A 19,284-nucleotide genomic window follows, 5' to 3' on the forward strand; every position below is an offset into this window, starting at 1 on the left:
CACTAATTTCGTAATGTAAATTCGCCTTAACAGTTCACTTGGAACGAAACTGTGTGAACCTGTTAATTTTGACAACTCGGATTGAATGATATAGTTCCATATGAGAACATAGTTCCAGGAACTATTTCGGTCCGGAACTACCCGTTTTCGTATCGAGGACTCGACACATTTACATTACGAATTCGATAGATTTTCGTGTTTGACGTACAGGTTTGGACTCCTGAGACTAGGGCAGATAAACTGATGTCAATTCAGTTTAACATTCGATCACTGCAGACTTTATCCGAATGCTTAGTGCGAGTTTTTTAACGTTCTCGATAGCGTAAAAGTTAGCTCATATTTGTATGGCATGGGATCGATTACCTACGTTTGCCATTAGGGGCGCTGCTCCAACTGCATACAAAGTTTGGTTAACTTTTGCGATATCGATAACGTTAAAAAACTCGCACTAAGCACACAAAGTATGGGATGCGCGTTTTAAAACCAAACCAAACGACACAGTATTTTAGTTTTTTATAGGCGAAGACAGGTGAAACAGCAAGGTCCGGGGTTAATTGGTCATCCACCTTGAGACATGAGGTCTAAGTCACAATTGTATAACGATGGTCACACTTCTAACCAAGACACGTTACTAGTTCGGGGCAGAATTGGGCATATCACAAAATACCCAACCGCTTAATTAAAACAAAAACTAGCAAATAAAGTCATGTTACGGACACGTCTAATGGGAGTACTCGAATTTCCACTTACCTTAATTGGGTAGTTACAAGAATATTCCTGCTACATTCTTTATAGTATTTTGTTCAATAAAACCTAGTCAGTAAACACAACGTAGGAATAGTCCCACCCACCATAGAACAACGAAACTCTTCAGTGCCTCCCCACAATCCCACAATTTAATTTAAATGTAGAATGTAAAGTACTGGGCAAGAAATAATGCACTTCGACCTCCAGAAAGAGGCATTCGGCTAATTTCGGCTTTGTAGAGCATTGTCCCTTTCGCACACTACATGCGTTACGTTTCGGTCAGTCGTTCGACAAATGCGGTGGAGTATAGTCGCGTCCAGTTCAGAATATATATAGAGTTGTTAACATCCCCAAATTTAAATGATTTAGAATTGTACTATGGCATCTTATATCTTATTGCCCAGTACTATACATTTATGAATAGAAATAAAATTCTAGCTTTTACCACAATAAATATAAAACAAATGGACCTTACCTATTACCCCAAGGCGACCTGTCCACCCGAGATACAATTTTTTGCTGTACAGCGAACAAATAACGCGTGACTGATGCGATGAGAAATCCATGTCGAAAAATTGTTTTGGTACTACCCACAGATCAGCTGACGCAAGAGGTCAACGGTCTCTTGTGACGTGGAACACCTTAGCTTTAACTCGTATTCCATCTTCAGGATCGGGTAAATTATATATATTACGCGAGCTTTAAGAGCTTTCCAGGGAATGGATCACGTTTACCTGCGCACTTTGGATCCTTGCATGTCTGTCAAGAGCGCATTTTGACTCATTGGTTCACACAAAAACTGTCACATGTAGTGGCTGAATTCGGTGGTACGGTAGTTCGAGCGGATGACTGCTGCGGCGAGGGTCTTGGGTTCGATTCCCACATCAGCAAACATTTTGTGATGAACAGGGTTGTTTGCTCTTTGTCTGGGTGTTCATTATCTATATATGGTTATATTTAAAAGAATATAGATACGTTTGTCAGACTCCGGTACCCATAACACAGGTAATCTTAAAATGGGCGTGGATGACTGCATGATTTCTTCCAATTATTATTTCTTTATATTTATAAGGGGTAGGTTAAGAACTAAAAACTCTCGTTTTTTTACAATACCCTCAAAAAAAAAACAACAAAATAATCAAATCCACATCCTTTATATACATTACATAAGTTACACAATACTTAAAAATAATTAACATTCACCGCTTGCAACATACAACATCATCGTACAAATTCACCTAAAGTTATTTACAATTACAGTTTTAATTAATACTCATCACTTCTACCACCCCGCCTATTTCTACCGTGAAGCAGTAATGCGTTTCGACTTGAAGGGTGGGGCAGCTGTTGTAACTATACTGAGACCTTAGAACTTATGTAGGTGGCGCATTTACGTTGTAGATGTCTATGGGCTCCAGTAACCACTTAAAACCAGGTGGGCTGTGAGCTCGTCCACCCATCTAAGAAATAAATAAAAGTAAGCGGATCGGGGAAGCGAGTGCGAGCTGACTCGTCGCGTAGATACTAAACTCCGCTCCGCATTACTTTCTCGCTCCACTCCGGTGTAGGGACGTTTTACGCAACTCCGCTCCGCCTTACTCCGTTGCTCCGCTCCGCTGCCTCGCACCGCTCCGGTGGACAGGCAGCCTAGACCTAGCTTTTGTGCCGAGATTGCAACGCGGCAAAATAACGGAGACAAGTCACAAAAGGCCCTTAAAGATAGAAGTAGATTTTTTTTTATTACTTAGATGGGTGGAGGAGCTCATAGCCCACCTGGTGTTAAGTGGTTACTGGAGCCCAAATACATCTACAACGTAAATGCCCACCCACCCTGAGATACAAGTTCTAAGGTCTCGGTATAGTTATAACGGCTGGCCCACCCTTCAAACCGAAACGCATTACTGCTTCACGGCAGAAATAGGCAGGATGGTGGTACCTACCCGTGCGGACTCACAAGAGGTCCTACCACCAGTAATTACGCAAATTAAAATTTTGCGGATTTGATTTTTATTACACGATGTTATTCCTTCACCGTGGAAATCAATCGTGAACATTTCTTAAGTACGTATTTCATTAGAAAAAATTTTACCCGTCTGCGGGATTCGAACACCCGTCCATCGCAAGATACGAATGCACCGGACGCCTTATCCTTTAGGCCACGACAACGACTAGTACTATAAAAATTACCGCCAAATAGTTGTCTATTTTAACGTTCCTATTAAACCTACAGTATCCGAATCTAAATGCTTTAGACACCTTTAGGTTAACACAAAAAAACTGTTTTATGTGTGTATGTGCATCGATTTTTCCTAAGTAGTTTGTAAACCGCTTTTTTTATTAGCTCTTTTTGGTTTTTCTTATCCACCTCTTAGTGATTCCATTGTTATGCTTAATCATTCTATTCCACTCTTGAAGTCATAGTGTTCAATTTATTTTTAAATTACACATTTTCTCCTTTGTATTCCTACAAAGTAGTTTAATGTTCCTAAAATGTTTCTACCATTACTAACAAACTCCTTAAAGCTACAATAAATACTTAAATAACTTGTGGAACACAAAATTAGGGGTCGCATGTTTAAATAAAAACTGGTAACTTAAAACTATTGAAAACCGAATAAACCTCAATCCAATAAAAGATAAATATCAAAATTTGAAAATGTGCGTCATAGACAAAAAAAAAAGAAAAATTAATCGTTGACTGGTTGGATCAGCAAAAGAAAAAAGAAAGAAAATATTAGGAGCCGACAAGACAAGATTTCAAAGGAGAACTACGCGTTGACTAGCCTTTAAATTAGAATTTAAGAAACAATAAAAGTAAGATTAATTATTAAGATAACCATAAGTTAGTACAATAGTAAAATAGTTTTTTTTTTTACATATACTTACTTTCTACCCTCAATTAATTTATATAAAGGGTAAAGGAAAATTGCTAAATTGTTTCATAGGTCATATCTATGGATTACAAAAACAAAAAACAAAGAAAAGAATGGACCCTTAAGTCGACGTAAGACCTAGGGGGCGCACGGGGACTTGACGATCTGCTGATGTTAGGAGCAGACCGCGGGCCCAATGAATTTTAGGGCCCTACCGCGCTAAGCGACTCCCCTGCACCCTTACACCCGACGTTCGATCTCCGTCCGGGGTCAGAACCCGGTCAGAGTAGCTATAAGACCCAGGTCAGATATGTGTAAGGCAATATTTACAGTACAAGTACAAAAGGCACGCATATCTACTGCGAAACGATTTCCAATTTGGTCATCGGTAAATCACCACCGCTGTTTCAATGGACGGTTTGTAATTAATTTTTTTAACGGTTTTTATTCTACTTACGCGATATATTTATCTTAAAAAACAACTAACCAAGGCACGCGAGCATGCAACATTACGAATAATAAAAACGCCCATAACGCCACGATCATGCGGCGTTAGATCGTAGGTTATCGTCGCCCATACCATAGTTCATTCCCGATGGTACAGCTAAACTTAATTTACAAGACGACTCACCCAAGTTTAGCCTTCGAAAGCACTTCATTCTAGGTATTAGTAGTTAAGTAATTTTATAAGGATCATACCAATCTTACCATTTTTATGTAAATTACGTGTACAACTACTTTGCATTTCTTGCTACATTTTGTAAGATTTTATTTATTTCAAAGAACGTTCCCCTTTTCGAAAGGCGAATGAGTGCTACGCTTCTAGATATCTGGCAGCAACTTCATCTACATATAATACATAATTCTCATCTATTTTTACTTTAATAGTATTATTTATATTATTGTCTACCTGAAAACCAAACTCAATTAACGACACACTCATTATTTGTCTTTTTGATTACTTTTCAATAATGAATGAAACTATTACATACCTTGAAAATTATTGAAATCAATAAGATGTTAACGGTATACCATATCCCCATTTCAATTTTAGGGAACATTACGAGTGTAGTTAAATAAATAAAAAATGTAGTAAATGAATTATACTCAAGATATACATTTTTTTTCTACCAAATCAAACTCGAATCAAATCAATTATATTTTCGAATTAACAAACACATTTTCTTAATAATTAAAACCAAAAATATGTCGCTGGAAAATTTTGAAGATTTCTTTACTTCATTTTTTTGGATATTTAATAAATATAATATTATATATTGATAACAATACGCTCTTTTAAGTTTAAGTCGTAACACGATTATGTTTCTATCACCCAAAGTGTCCAAACCAAAATCCCACTACATTAATTAGTCCACGGTCAAGTTTGTTGGTTTTTTTAATCGACAAATTAATGATAATTATAAGCGAAACTTTTCTATACCTTCGGTTCCCATCGTAACAATTTTAAATCTTATCAACTAGCTTTCAACACAAATAGCTTCATTATAAGAGGATCAATGGTGTTTCGTAATAACAAATATAGAGGACCAACATACGAGCAAAGAAATCGATGAAATTTATCAACATAATATACCACATACAATATCTTCAATGTACAAACACTTCTGTTTCATTATATGTTATAAATAAATTACACATACAAAATTTGTTTTTAAAAAAAACTACATTATAATGTTTATATTTCAGCATTTCTTAAAAGAAAAGCATTATTACCAATTAGTTACTTACATATTTTTTTTCTACTATGGTTACCAATTCATATTTACATTCCTGGCAGTGACCCGCTGGTCTCAATTTATTTCTTTCAAATTTATATATATATATACAATATACTAAATTTACACACAAGCAATAAACTAGAATAATTTATTGAAACAATTTAAATGGCATTAGGTGCGTAAAGCTCAGTTACAAACGTCATTAAAAACAATATAATTTAATTATTGAACAGCAAATAAATATAAATTAAAATTAATTCCGATTCGATAAGTGTGATGTTAAAAAATCACTTTTTATAATAAATAAATAAATTAAGGAATAAATAAAAAAATCATTAGCTTATATATCATAACTTTTACATTTACTTAGGTATACAGACGATCATACTGCATGATCGCTGGTTAACGTCGCCCATGCCGAACAATTCGAATGCCATGTTCAAGATCATGCACTTGGACTGTCAACAGTAGTACTAGATTTTATAGATAAAATATAACTAGGTCAGTCTAAATCTAAATTTCAACTACAGTAAAGCGAATACAAAAGAACCTTCCGTTTTAGTCTCAGCGCTGTACACTTTAGTGTTTTCAGTTTCCAACAAATTGAATTCTCCCATTCCTATTGCTCTAAATTGTACATATCGACGCTTGAAAGGCAAACGTGACTAAGCGACGATAACTGCTTTGTACATAAATGATAAGCAATAACCATATTCGATGCGCAAAAAAAAAATATAGTTCTGGGTCTATTAAAATCATTTCAATCCTACAGCTACTAGCTAGATTCTACTACAGCTAGATTCGTTAAAATAGATTTTTTTTCATGTATTTCAGCTATAAATTAGTCTATTGTAAAGTTCACGCATTGTCGCTTAGTCACGTTTGCCTTTCAAGCGTCGATATCTTCTCTGAATAGTATAAAAGAAATACAAGGCATGTTTCGGTCTGTCTCCCGCTCACTTCTAAGACGCGCAAATTTTGATACCATCTTGACCAACCGACAAATGAAGAAGACTTATGCATGTGATTTGTAAATACTTTAACAAAATGACGAAGTTACGTCAAAACAAGCCTGTTCTCACTGCCGTAGATGCGAGCGGAGAGCTAGCCTATGTCTAAACTATGTATATATTTCCGTAAACGACATCGGGACTTTTTGGCGGGGACGCGAGGAGTGAAGTTGTGTGATTTGTTTTATTTTGTCTATTTAGTGTTTCTTCAGGTTTAAATGTTTAATAACGGTATTTATTAACTGTTTAATATCTGTGAAAGTGCACAAATGTGGGAAAATGAAACAAAGCCGCTGGACGTAACTTCCCGGGATCCTCCAAAAAGTCCTAATGAAAAAATCTCAGTAAATGACCACCATTTTACTGAGATTACCTTTCATCCCATATCATCTTATCTCATTTCATTTAATTTCATCCCAGTTGATTAATGTCTCAAATTAATCATCTTCACTTCATTTCACTCCATATTATCATTTTTCATAAAAATTAGAACATAAATTAAAATAAGACATGACTCAAAGGTCTCAGTTACCAGCTCATAAAACCCCCTATATAAAAAAGTAAACAACATCGCGGTCAATTTAAACAACAGCAATACCTTTACGCTTTCAAAATAACGTATTTATTACGTTTAGGTTAGGAAAAAAGTTAAAACGACACAATACTGCCACATTAAGTACAATTGTAACTTTAAAACGCAACTTAATTATCTTATGTAGTCCAAAAGTTCGAGAAGCAGTAATGACGCTTAGTGCACTGATCCCGTACTAAAGTTATCGCCGTTTTTTTTATTGCTTAGATGGGTGGACGAGCTCACAGCCCACATGGTTTTTAAGTAGTTACTGGAGCTTATAGACATTTACAACGTAAATGCCGCCACCCACCTTGAGATATAAGTTCTAAGCTCTCAGTATAGTTACAACGATTGCCCCATCCTTCAAGCCGAAACGCATTACTGCTTCACGGCAGAAATAGGCGGGGTGGTGGTACCTGCCCGTGCGGACTCACAAGAGGTCCTACCACCGGTAAGGTATCGTGTTGAGAGCTTTGTTATGCTGGAGCGGGATCGGGTGTGCTCTGGAGATCAAGGTCGCGCGTCGTTTGAAGATTCAACGTCACTCGAGCTGCTGGAAACCGATTTCTTCGGTTTGTATTCGGTTATGACAACGGTAACGCCACTCACTGTTACCTAAGAAGAGAATATTTCAGTCAAACAACGCCGCTACTGTCCCGGCTATTACTTACTAACTTATGACGTCACTATACAGATAGTTTATTTCATTGTTGTGTAGACGGGGTGGCCGTATGGATGCTTCGCAGCAGAAACAGGTCATTAAAATATATATTATATTCTTTAAGCCTGGTTATTTTGGTAACGATATTAGGTCGAAGCAGTAAAGTTGTTTATATATATGGACCGTTTATTTTGAAAGTGGTGTAAGTCCATTTTCTTTTGTTTCGAGAAAATTAAAGGTTACTATATTTGTTGATTTAAAAATACAGGCAAATCATATTATTGAGGTCTGGCTATGCCGTCTACCTCTGTCAATTGGACTTACACCACTTTCATAATCGATGATTATGCAATTTCATTTACCGACCGATTTTAAGTTGTAAAAAACATGGGATTTTTTGAGAAATTAAACACGGACAAAAAATTTACATTAAATTAAGCATGAATTACGTGATAGCTCATTTTTCTCAAAAATAGACTTACACCACTTCAAAATAAACGGTCCATATATATGTGTGTGTGTCAAATATATGGTAGTGTGTAATGTGTAAAAAAAATTTAGTGTAGCCTTGGCGAAATTTGTGATTATAGAAGTATAAAATGTAATCATAAAAAGTATACAAGCTTATAATTTCAATTAATTATAGTCGAATTTCGACTGCCGGGCGACCGCTAGTAAAGTTTTAATGCGAGAAGACGATATACGAGGGCTGCACTAAAAGTATCGGGAATGGAATATTTCCACTGTTCCTGTCATATTAAAATCTTTTTAATTGAAAACTCCTTGATTTTAAAAATCGAATACCATTTATTTATTTAAAAAAAGATTCTCGGTTTTGTCACGAGGTTTTGTAAAACTTGTTTAGTCGTTGAGAAAATGGAATTGACTCGAGAAAATTCAAGAGCGATGATTTATTATGACTTTCGAAGTGGTTTAACACAAAAACAGTGTGTTGACCGGATGATTTCTGCATTTGGTGATGAAGCCCCATCCTAAACCATAATTTATCGCTGGTTTGCTGAGTTTCAACGTGGACGTGTCAAGCTCAGTGATGATCCCCGTCAAGGTCGTCCAAAAACTGCAGTCACCCAAGAAAACGTTGATGCTGTGCGTAAGTTGATTGAGGAAGATCGACATGTGACATACCGCGAAATTCAGGCAACTTTAGACATTGGCATGAGTCAAATACAAATAATCTTGCATGAACAATTAGGTGTAAAAAAGTTGTCTTCCCGATGGATACCGCATTCGCTCTGTGAAGAGCAAAAAGCGGCTCGCGTTACTTGGTGCGTCAGAACTCTCGAAAGATTCCACGCAGGATCCTCAAATACTGTATACAACATTGTATCAGGTGACGAATCCTGGATATACGCGTACGAACCCGAAACAAAAAACCAGTCACGAGTTTTGGTGTTGGAAAATGAGTTAAAGCCAACAAAAATTGTTCGTTCACGGAGTGTTGCAAAAAAAATGGTGGCCACGTTTGTCTCTAAAACCGGCCATGTTACGACTATTCCTCTTGAGGGACAAAGAACGGTTTATGCAGAATGGTATGCTAGCATTTGTTTGCCACAGGTCGTTTCTGAACTCCGTAAAGAGAACTGCAACCGCCGCATCATCCTCCATCACGACAATGCGAGTTCTCACACCGCGCACAGAACAAAAGAGTTTTTAGAGAGAAAACATAGAATTATTAGACCATCCGCCGTACAGCCCCGACCTAAGCCCTAATGATTTCTATACTTTCCCTAAAATAAAGAATAAATTGTGTGGACAGAGATTTTTATCACCTGAAGAAGCTGTGGACGCCTACAAAACGGCCATTTTGGAGACCCCAACTTCCGAATGGAATGGTTGCTACAATGATTGGTTCCATCGTATGGTAATATGTGTCAAATTTCGCGGAGAATACTTCGAAAAGCGATAAATACATTTTTAAATATAATGTTGTGTCCCTTCGTTAATTCCCGAAATTTTCAGTGCCGCCTATGTAGATATCCTAAACATTCGAATTTTGTAATTCGTACCTCTCTGGTTTGGGCCGAGCTGCGGTCCACGTTGTTGAGTCTCGGCGGGTGGCGTCGTTTCTTCTTGAACGAGTTCGCCGAACGAGGCCGCTTCTGGACCGAGCTGCCCGTGGGCGCCGTGCCGGACGCTTGCGCGGCCACCAGAGCGGGGTTGAGCCGAGGCTTGCGGGTCGATGTACCTTAGCGGAAACGTCACCTGCGTTAAATGATTCGTTTGCCGCTGAAGCGCTTGTGAATTATTTTTTTTTAAGAAATTTTCTGACCTGGTAAACAAGACCTTTAAGGTCAAGTCTTATTTTAATTTTAATGATTTTTTTATTTCTTATATGGGTGGACGAGCTCACAGCCCACCTAATGTTAAGTGGTTACTGGAACCCATAGACATGTACAACATACATGCGCCACCAACCTTGAGATATAAGTTCTCAGTATAGTTACTACGGCTGCTCCGCCCTTCAAACCGAAAAGCATGACTGCTTCACGGCAGAAATAGGCAGGGTGGAGGTACCTAGCCGTGCGGGCTCACTAAAGGTCCTACCACCAGTAAACTTTTTTATATGAAAAATGATAGAAATGAAATGAAATGCGATGAAATATAATCTCAGTAAAATAGTGGTCATTTACGACAATGCCCCTGTCATTGTTGACGTCCATGGGCGACGTTAATCAGTCACCTTCAGTTGGGCCGTGTGCTCGTCTGCTTAAAAGGGCAATAAAAAAAAAGCTAAGGGGTTATTCGTTGAGATTTGAATATTTTGAGAACTACCGTCTATTTGTCTATAATAAAAGAAAATGACTCGACTTTTATTTTTTTTCCATTCACACAGAAAACAAGCTACCAGGCCTCCAGATACTGTTTGTTCTTTAGTAAACACGTGATTAAACCTCAAAAGTTATTTTAATTATGCCTGCCGGTCGCGACAACCACAGACAATACAAAAACAATGGCCGATACGATTCTGAATCAATAGTTTTCAAACAAACTAATTTAAAACGTCTAACAAACATCCTTTAGTGGGTAACCGTTGAAATTCAACTACAGAACATAAGGTCGTAAATACGATTTTAGAAACTGCGAGGAGCTTAGTACACGGCTCCCGGAGGCACAGCGGAATTAATGAATGTACCCTCCGTTAAGGGCTTTTGAAATTCTCAACCTGCACTATTAGGGTTGCCACCTTTTTTTGCAGATAAAGTACATCGGCTATTATGGGTAGGAAAAAATGTACATAATATGAAAATAAAGTACAATTTATTTAAAATCTTTTATTAATTACATCATATTTTTTTTAAAAGATTTTATAAATTAAATTTAAAAAACACTATATAAAAGTAGATTGCCGCTGATGGCGGTGTCTACGACACAAGCCACCAGTGGTTAGGACTCCAGAGTGAGAAACCTCCTCACAATGCGTGCAGTATCGAGGTAAAATGTATTTATTATTATTATGTTTAAATACATATTTTTTATTACAATTGATAAAATTAAACACGAAATTGTGACAATTAATGACAGTGACATTGTTGACATTTGAGGTTAAGTTGCGTTCAGATTTAATTGTTAAAAAAACGACGTATTTCGCCTAACGAAAAAATACATATTATGACTAAAACTTTTAACAAATAAAATCTTTCCGTATACTTTATTTTTCAAATATACTTTATTTTTCAAATAAAGTATAGAGTACAATTACCTGAAAAAACGTACAATACTTTATTATAAAGTACGCGTGGCGACCCTATGTACTATGTATAGAAAACGTAGGTTTCTCTTCGATTTTCGCGAGTCACAGATATAATTTAGAGCTACTTTTACCGTTCGATCTCGCGTTTATTATTTTCAACGTTTCTAATACTTTTTACAGTTACCGTGGTAATCACGTACGAGTCAACAAGAGTCGTCGAGAGTCAGTAGGACTATGTTTACGATTAGGAATTTCAAAATTTCCAAAATAATTTAATTGAAAAAAAAAATTTTTTTTTATTGCTTAGATGGGTGGACGAACTCACCATCCACCTAATGTTAAGTGATTATCGGAGCCCATAGATATTTACAACGTAAATGCGCCACCCACCTTGAGATATGAGTTCTAAGGTCTCAGTATAATTACAATGGCTGCCGCACTATACAAACCGAAACGCATTACTGCTTCACGGCAGAAATAGGCAGGGTGGTGGTACCTACCCGTGCGGACTCACAAGAGGTCCTACTACTTACCAGTAAATAGCTCATTATTCAAACCTCACTTGTCTATTACCATAAAAACTATGAAATATTCGGACCCATTGCAAAAATTACCTCACTCAGCTACCTTCGTACCAAAACAAACTAATTCCTTAACGCCAGATTTAAAAAAAACAATTTTCCAAATGGTCTCTCATTTTTCAATTAATTTTCTTCAGTTTGTTTCAAGAGACCACTATAACATGTCCTTCTTCAAACAAGTATTTGAAAAGTGTCCTCAGAAGTACAAGTTACTTTAATTGCACATTTGACATTACAGAATTCTGTGAGCAACACAGTAACCATTTACCATCAGTTGTCCTGTAAGAATGTGCCAATAATGAAAATGGGTAGAAAGAATAAATTAATCTTATATATGAGTCGACTATTATCAAAGCCGGCAATCTGACTTTTGGACAATGATTGGTAAATCAGAAAAACGAATTATTGACTTTGTATTCCATTGGCAGTCACAAAACTCTTCGGAACGACATCTTAGATAAATAACAGGTTAACTATTAACCTTTATTTAATGCAGGTTTTGAACCGTATTCTTTGAAGGAGACGATTATATTCAAATCAATCTGTATTGACATACCAATAAAAATTTTTGTCCAAATGCACAGATTGCCACCTTTGATAATAGACGATTCATATACAGTGTTATAAGTTTATAAACCAACATGCTGGAAATTCCCATGTTATTGACAATATTTATCGATAGTGACACACATTGATAGGGCAATCCTTGTAGTAAACATACACAGAAAGTATATCTTATACATACAAGAAACATGTATATTATGATAGAAATAAACAAGTGGTGGCAATGAGCAGCCTTATCACTTCTATATAATAAGAGATAATTTATATAGGTTAGTAAATATATGTTTCCAAAATAGAACATCAGTTGTTTTCCAGAGAGCATATCGACGCTTGAAAGGCAAACATGACTAAGTGACAATGTGTGAACTGTACAGTAGACTAATTGAAAGTTGGAATACCTGAAAACAAAATTTATTTTAACGAATCTAGCTGTAGTAGAATCTAGCTAGTAGCTGTAGGATTGAAATAGGTTTTAATAGACCTAGAAATATATATTTTGTTATGTACAAATCAGTTATTGTCGCTTAGTCACTTTCGCCTTTCAAGCGTCAATATGTATGTACATTTTTTTTTTTTTCTGGACTATGCAATAATATTGAGATCACAACATGAATGTCCTCGCTCATTAAGTACTTATTTGAATAACGGTAAGCTCTTCATACCATAACAAATGAGTGCTTTGCCAACAAAATTAGTATAATACTGATGTCTAACATCATACACTTAAAGTTATGCAAAATGCCAAATATGATGGAATATTTTAATAGCAGTTATGTATATATGGTGGTTCATGTCCATCTCATGGTATACTCAAGATTGCTTGTTGTAATTAGAAACAGCCATTATACTTTTCAGTTAAGATTTTTTTTTTGTCCAGTGTTATGTACTATTTTGATATACAAAAACACAAACCTTTCTACTTTGTATGTACAGAAAACGAAAAAATCTAAGTCAGGTCATCTAGGTAATTCGTGTTTGATGCTTTGCCTATTTTGATACAAGAACATTATAGGAAACCGTCTTGAAGGTCTACTAGAGAAGCAGCCGGTAGAAAAATGCACCGCTATAGTGAAGTTTTTGGTTACCAATTTAAAAAAAAAATTATATTCTACTACTTACTGACTTCGGTGTAGAAATACTATGATTACTTCTTTCCGTACTTTTATTGCGGAACTTTAACTCGTAATCAATGTTTGATACGTCGAGATTTTATTCTTATATGAATCTCATACTTATTCGCTCTTATTCGTAACGTCGCCCTAGACTAATCAATAATTTTCGTCCTTGGTTTAGGTTTTAGGTTAGAATTTGAATACGTAATGTGAATGCCCTTTTATACTTAAATGTCTGCAGTTCTGAGCGTTTTATTATATGAAAAGGTTACGTAGTTAATTAATAAAAAGCTCATTGAAACAATCATCGTGTTAAGATACGTGGCTCTGTGTGCGTGAATTAGATCATTTAGGTCAAATTCGTGTGCAGAATTTACATATATGAAAAATATTGGCGTTCAGTTACAGTATTTACCTTTTCTAACGTCACACATGGAACATTTGAAAGCTTCCGCGTTATTCCTGTACGTGCAAACACTACAATCCCAGTAGTTTTCTTCCAGCACTTTTGATGGCCTTTTGGCTCTTCTAATGGCATTTTTCTTGTCCATTTTAATGCATACACGCAACTAAACGTAGCTAAGACACGTCTATCATGATATTTTTGATTGAAAACTATTATTTCTAATGCACAATTGTGAATTAATGCGTCGGGAAATCATTATTTTTGTTTTACTGTGCACAAAGATTGTACACTTTTACGCCATGACAGCCGTCAATGTTACGTCGGTTAAACAGCGTGAAGGCGCCACATTCTTCTGAGCTGTTTTAGCTACAAAATAGCAATACTAGATGGCGTTATTCATGAATTAAGATTTATAAATTTTTCTTAGAATAAAATTCAAACATAATAATAAACAGCGAATAAAGTACATAAGTATATTGTTGGTTGGGCTTAATAGAAGACCGAATGCGGATATGGTCATTTTATTATTGGTCCCAAAATTCAAAAGGGCTATTTTGCGGCAAAGACAGGCAGAATGGTGGTGAACTAGTTGATAAAATTAAATAATAACGCAAACGTTACCATAATAATATTATTCTTTCCGTGGATTGTTGAGGCGGGAGGTGGATCTTCTTAGTATAAGGTCTATGAACCTAGTCTTATCTAGTCATTCATTACTTTGGAACCAAAAAGAATTAGCTGATAGCACAAGTCTTTGACCAGCCACAAAAGGGCCGCTACATTAAGTAAAGGTCAAGAACTCCAAACGTTTTAAAATTCGAAATATCTATTCCAAATGACACACCAACACTAAACCACTGAACCCAAATATCAGTCAACAAAATTGTGTACATTTTTAAATAGGTACCGATACTTAAACGCAGAAATTCAATTATGTGTCTTATACTGGTTATTTTAAAGCTTAAAATCGTTTAAACAAAAACTATGAAGCACGGTAAGCCTTTGAGAAATATTTCTATGCCGTTTCTTAGAAAACGACCCCTTTTTTGTGACGGCGATAGAAATAAAATCTCTACCTGAGTTTTACGAAAGAAGTCCTTTCATTTTTTTCTACTTGAAGCGAAATACGCGTGGTTCAAAAATCTTGGATCTTTTCACGAAAATTATCAATTTAAAACGAACGTTTAATTCTAACTTTGAATTTATTGTTTTTTTTTTTTCTAATACGAATCTAATTTCAGCCTGGCTTTCCTTGACCAATAAATATTCCTTTTTACGAAAATTGCGCGGACGGAGGCGTTGAAAATTTCCACACTTAAAGAGAATATAGAGAAGTGCACAATGCTAATATTTTTTTTAAATAATGCATAAAATATACATTAATTAAATCAATAAGGAAAACATTACACACACTACATACCATGTATTTAACGCACACACGCATGCATACTATTTATTATCAAGCTTTTGTTCTTGACGTCTGTTGTCAAATTGAGAATAGATTAAACATTGTTTGTCTTTGTTAATATTTTTTTTAGTGTAGTCTTGGCGAAATTTGTGATGATAGAAGGATAAAATACAATTATAATAGTGTACAAACTTACAATTCCAATTAATTATAGTCGAATTTCGACTACTGCGGGACCTCTAGTACAATTAAATAAATATAAAATAGTTTGTATCTCAGGAATGTGGGCAAGATAGGATCATAATAACAAATTACATTATTATATTTGCAACGTTTCGGTCTTTTATTAGACCTTCATCAGACATCATAATATGAATTCCAACAATCACTATCCTACACTGCACAATTGCCTTAGTCATCATAAATTAATACAAATCAACAAAGCTGATAAATTAGTTAATTATTATTCTTGATTTTAGAAATAAAGCAAACACGACACATAAAAATTGTTATTGCGTGACAACGGTTAGGCCAAAATAATAGCAAAAATAATAATGCAAATTTGTTATTATGATCCTGTCTTGTCCACATTCCTGAGATACAAAATATTTTATTAATAATTATGGACGATAATATTGATAATATTAAATAGATATATTCGCCGAAGGAGAACAGTCTTAACTAAGCGATTTCTAAGGTTTTCGCGGGTAAAATTAAAACTGTTTTTAAGATTTAATCTCGGGTTTATTTTCGCAGTCGTCCGAGATCACGGGGCTGTAAAGTATGCGAAACGTCGGAAGTAATAAAATAAAAATAACTAACGCGTGCTTGCACCGTAAAAGTAGTTTTAATTATAACTTAACTAAGGTCTAGATTGGAATGAGTAGCAACACTTTATAAGCTCACATACTCATGTAATCAGAACGCAAATTATAACGGGTGTTTTATTGCTAAATCTCTTTTATTAATTCGGAGAGAGAGAGAGAGAGAGAGAGAGGGAGAGAGAGAGAGAGAGAGAGAGAGAGAGAGAGAGAGAGAGAGAGAGAGAGAGAGAGAGAGAGAGAGTATGATTTTTATTGTATCTACATCAAAATAAATAAAAACACAACATTTTAAATACGAAAAAGTACAATGGGCTAAAAGCGATATCTTCCGAAAAACCATCAGGTTGTATTTATTTTTATTGCCCTTGTAAGCAGAGGATCATACGGCCCACCTGATGGTGAGTGGTTACTGTCGCCCATGGACTTCAGCAATACCAGGGGCAGAGCCAAGCCGCTGCCTACCGTTAAGTATTCTCCACAATCCTCGTTTACTTGTACTTTTTCTTCGTAGGTACATAACTCCTTCATCGCATGCAATTTCGAAAAATAGCCTTTAAGTACGGAGTCTTAAAATCTTAAAAATGCTACTTAACCCCCTTCATCCTCATGACTTCAATTAAAGGTGCGTTATATTTGTTCTAAGCATCAACAGTTCGATTTTTTAAACTGAAATTCAATTAAGTTTACCCCATTCAAATAGGCGAAGAAGTTTTTTTTGTTATGATATTTTTGTCGTCTTTTTGTTATGATATTTTTGTCGAGTTTTAAACATTAAATGGCTCTCCTATGAATTTGAAAAAATGTCGCTTATGCCACCTTTCACCCCTCGATATGTTGACCCAAACAAAGTAAGAAGTTTCAAAGCTAGTTTACTGGTGGTAGGACCTCTTGTGATTCCGCACGGGTAGGACCACCACCCCGCCTATTTCTGCCGTGAAGCAGTAATGCGTTTCGGTTTGAAGGGTGGGCAGCCGTTCTAACTATACTGAGATTTCAGAACTTATATCTCAATCTGGGTGGCGCATTTGCGTTGTAGATGTCTATGGGCTCCAGTGACCACTTAACACCAGGTCGACTGTGAGCTCGTCCACCCATCTGAGCAATAAAAAAATATATAGTTTTGGATTTTTATACACAAATTTTATCTAGCACTCTTCACTGGAAACCTTCATACTCTATAGTGCAACTTGCTGTGTTCAAGCCCACTGAGTTTCTCGCCGGATCTTCTCAGTGGGTCGCGTTTCCGATCCGCTGGTAAATTCTGCGAATTTATATTTATATTTATATATTATATATATATATACATCTCCGACTGTTAAAAAAGAAAGAAAGAGGTGTCTTAATATGGAGACCCGATTAGAAGGGAGTTCCTTTTGCTATATCTTTTTTGTGTTTGTATTTTTTGTATAGCCTTTATTGCTGATATATAAACAATGATTTTACATACAGTAGCAAATTGTTTTAACTTAAATCTAATACATCGGGTTTCCCGGTTCAGTGATCAGCGTATCCTGTGACACATAGGTCCCTTCCAGCTGCTTCCATTCTTCTCTATTGGTAGCTTTTCTGAACCAGTATGTCCCTCCAATCATCTTGATATAGCCTGTCCAGCTTCTAGCTTTCCTACCTCTTTTTCGTTTGCCATCGCGTGGCAGCCATTTTGTTATAATTTTAGTCAATTTCATTCTGCTTTCCCTTGTCATATGTCCTGCCCATCGCCATTTTAACTCTTATTTTCTTTAGTACGTCTTCCACCTTTGTTGTAGATCTAATGTCTGCTGCTCTTTTGCGGTTTTTTTGTATTTAGTAATAATTTAATTTAAAAAAGTTAAAGAGTCAGTCTAAAATAATTAAACGAATCACAAAATGTGAGTGATCTTTGCTCAGAATTCGTATCTCAAATGCATTCGAATAATTTTGTAATATATTATTCATTAACACGAACAATCTAGAATGTTTAAATTGTAAAATAAAATACAAAATAATAAAATTCTCTAAAATGTCAAAAGTGCAACGACCCCAAAACGCATTTCGTCGCGTCTACTTAAATTGCGTGCAATGTTACTAAATAATATCTTAGCAAACGCATTAAAACATTAAAGTTTCTTATTATTTCAGTAAAAAACGTAGCTAGTCAACGACTGTATATAGTTTGTAGTAAGGCGAAGTAAGACCAGGCAGTGCTTAAGACCTGAAAAGAAATCAAATCCAATTACTTAACCTTAATAATATGTGAGGTGAGTGACATTTTCTTCGGTTTTGCGCGAATTCGCTAAAGACATAAATTTAAATTTAATTGTTTTTTTTTAATAACCAAGAATAAATCACGCGCGGTCATCTGGCCTTAAATCGGATTCCCTGTGTTATAGGTACGAGAAACTGATAAAAATACATATATATTTTTAAATATATAGACATATGGATACCAAACACCTAAGCAAAGAGCAAATAAAATTGTTCATCACACAAAGTTTGCCCCATGTAGGAATCGAACCCACGACCATCGGCCCAACAGTCAGGTGCGCTTAACTACTGCATTACCGAGTCAGTCAACCTATTTTGAATACGCTTTTATTAGCTACAGACGTATGTATGTTAGTATGTATGTAACGGAATCTTTGAACATGATTTTGACCCCCTTCGGACTAACTCGAAATTGTTGGCATACTTATTAAGGACCGATGACAATTCAATATTAAAAAAATATATATTGAAAAAATTGAAATTCAACTAAAAAAATAAATCATATTTTTAAAAAACTAAAAAATTACGCTTCTATAGAAAGCCCGACTAAAAACGAGAAAATAAATTTGAATAAATTTGAATTAAAAATAGTGTAAGAAAAAATGATTTTATTGCAAAATTTTATTGTATAAATTTATATAGTGTTGGAAACGAGAATAAGAGTAATTATTAATGTTTAATAAATTACCTCAAATACTTTTTAAAGGTATTAAAAAAAAAAAACGGAGAGGATGTTTTGGCTCTGTGGTGAAACTTATTAATAGAGTTATTTGATTAAATTATGGTTGTCAACAATATATTATATAAGGTAGACAGTCAGGGAATGCCT

At 35.5% G+C, this 19,284-nt stretch overlaps 1 protein-coding gene across 2 annotated transcripts; it reads right to left on the reverse strand.

Moving 5' to 3' along the window:
* Window positions 1-1,882: 1,882 nt before the first annotated feature.
* Rybp (ring and YY1 binding protein) lies at window positions 1,883-15,147 on the reverse strand. 2 transcript variants are annotated; one of them, XM_062676693.1, is made up of 4 exons: window positions 15,056-15,147; window positions 13,989-14,345; window positions 9,632-9,810; window positions 1,883-7,558 (listed from the first exon to the last, which is right to left on the reverse strand). In XM_062676693.1, the coding sequence occupies exons 2-4, from the start codon at window positions 14,122-14,124 to the stop codon at window positions 7,454-7,456; spliced, it is 420 nt and encodes a 139-aa protein (XP_062532677.1). In that variant the 5' UTR covers window positions 14,125-14,345; window positions 15,056-15,147; the 3' UTR covers window positions 1,883-7,453.
* Window positions 15,148-19,284: the final 4,137 nt, after the last annotated feature.

The sequence above is a fragment of the Bombyx mori genome, chromosome 28 (assembly GCF_030269925.1).
Source record: "Bombyx mori chromosome 28, ASM3026992v2".
Taxonomy (NCBI): domain Eukaryota; kingdom Metazoa; phylum Arthropoda; class Insecta; order Lepidoptera; family Bombycidae; genus Bombyx; species Bombyx mori.

Excerpts from the sequence above, each read along its gene's own strand:
- Rybp (XM_062676693.1), bottom strand. The coding sequence starts at position 14,124 with ATGGACAAGAAAAATGCCATTAGAAGAGCCAAAAGGCCATCAAAAGTG. Across the intron at positions 9,811-13,988 it reads CATGTGTGACGTTAGAAAAG|GTACATCGACCCGCAAGCCT; the intron begins GTAAATACTGTA and ends GTTTCCGCTAAG. Across the intron at positions 7,559-9,631 it reads GCTCGGCCCAAACCAGAGAG|GTAACAGTGAGTGGCGTTAC; the intron begins GTACGAATTACA and ends TTCTCTTCTTAG.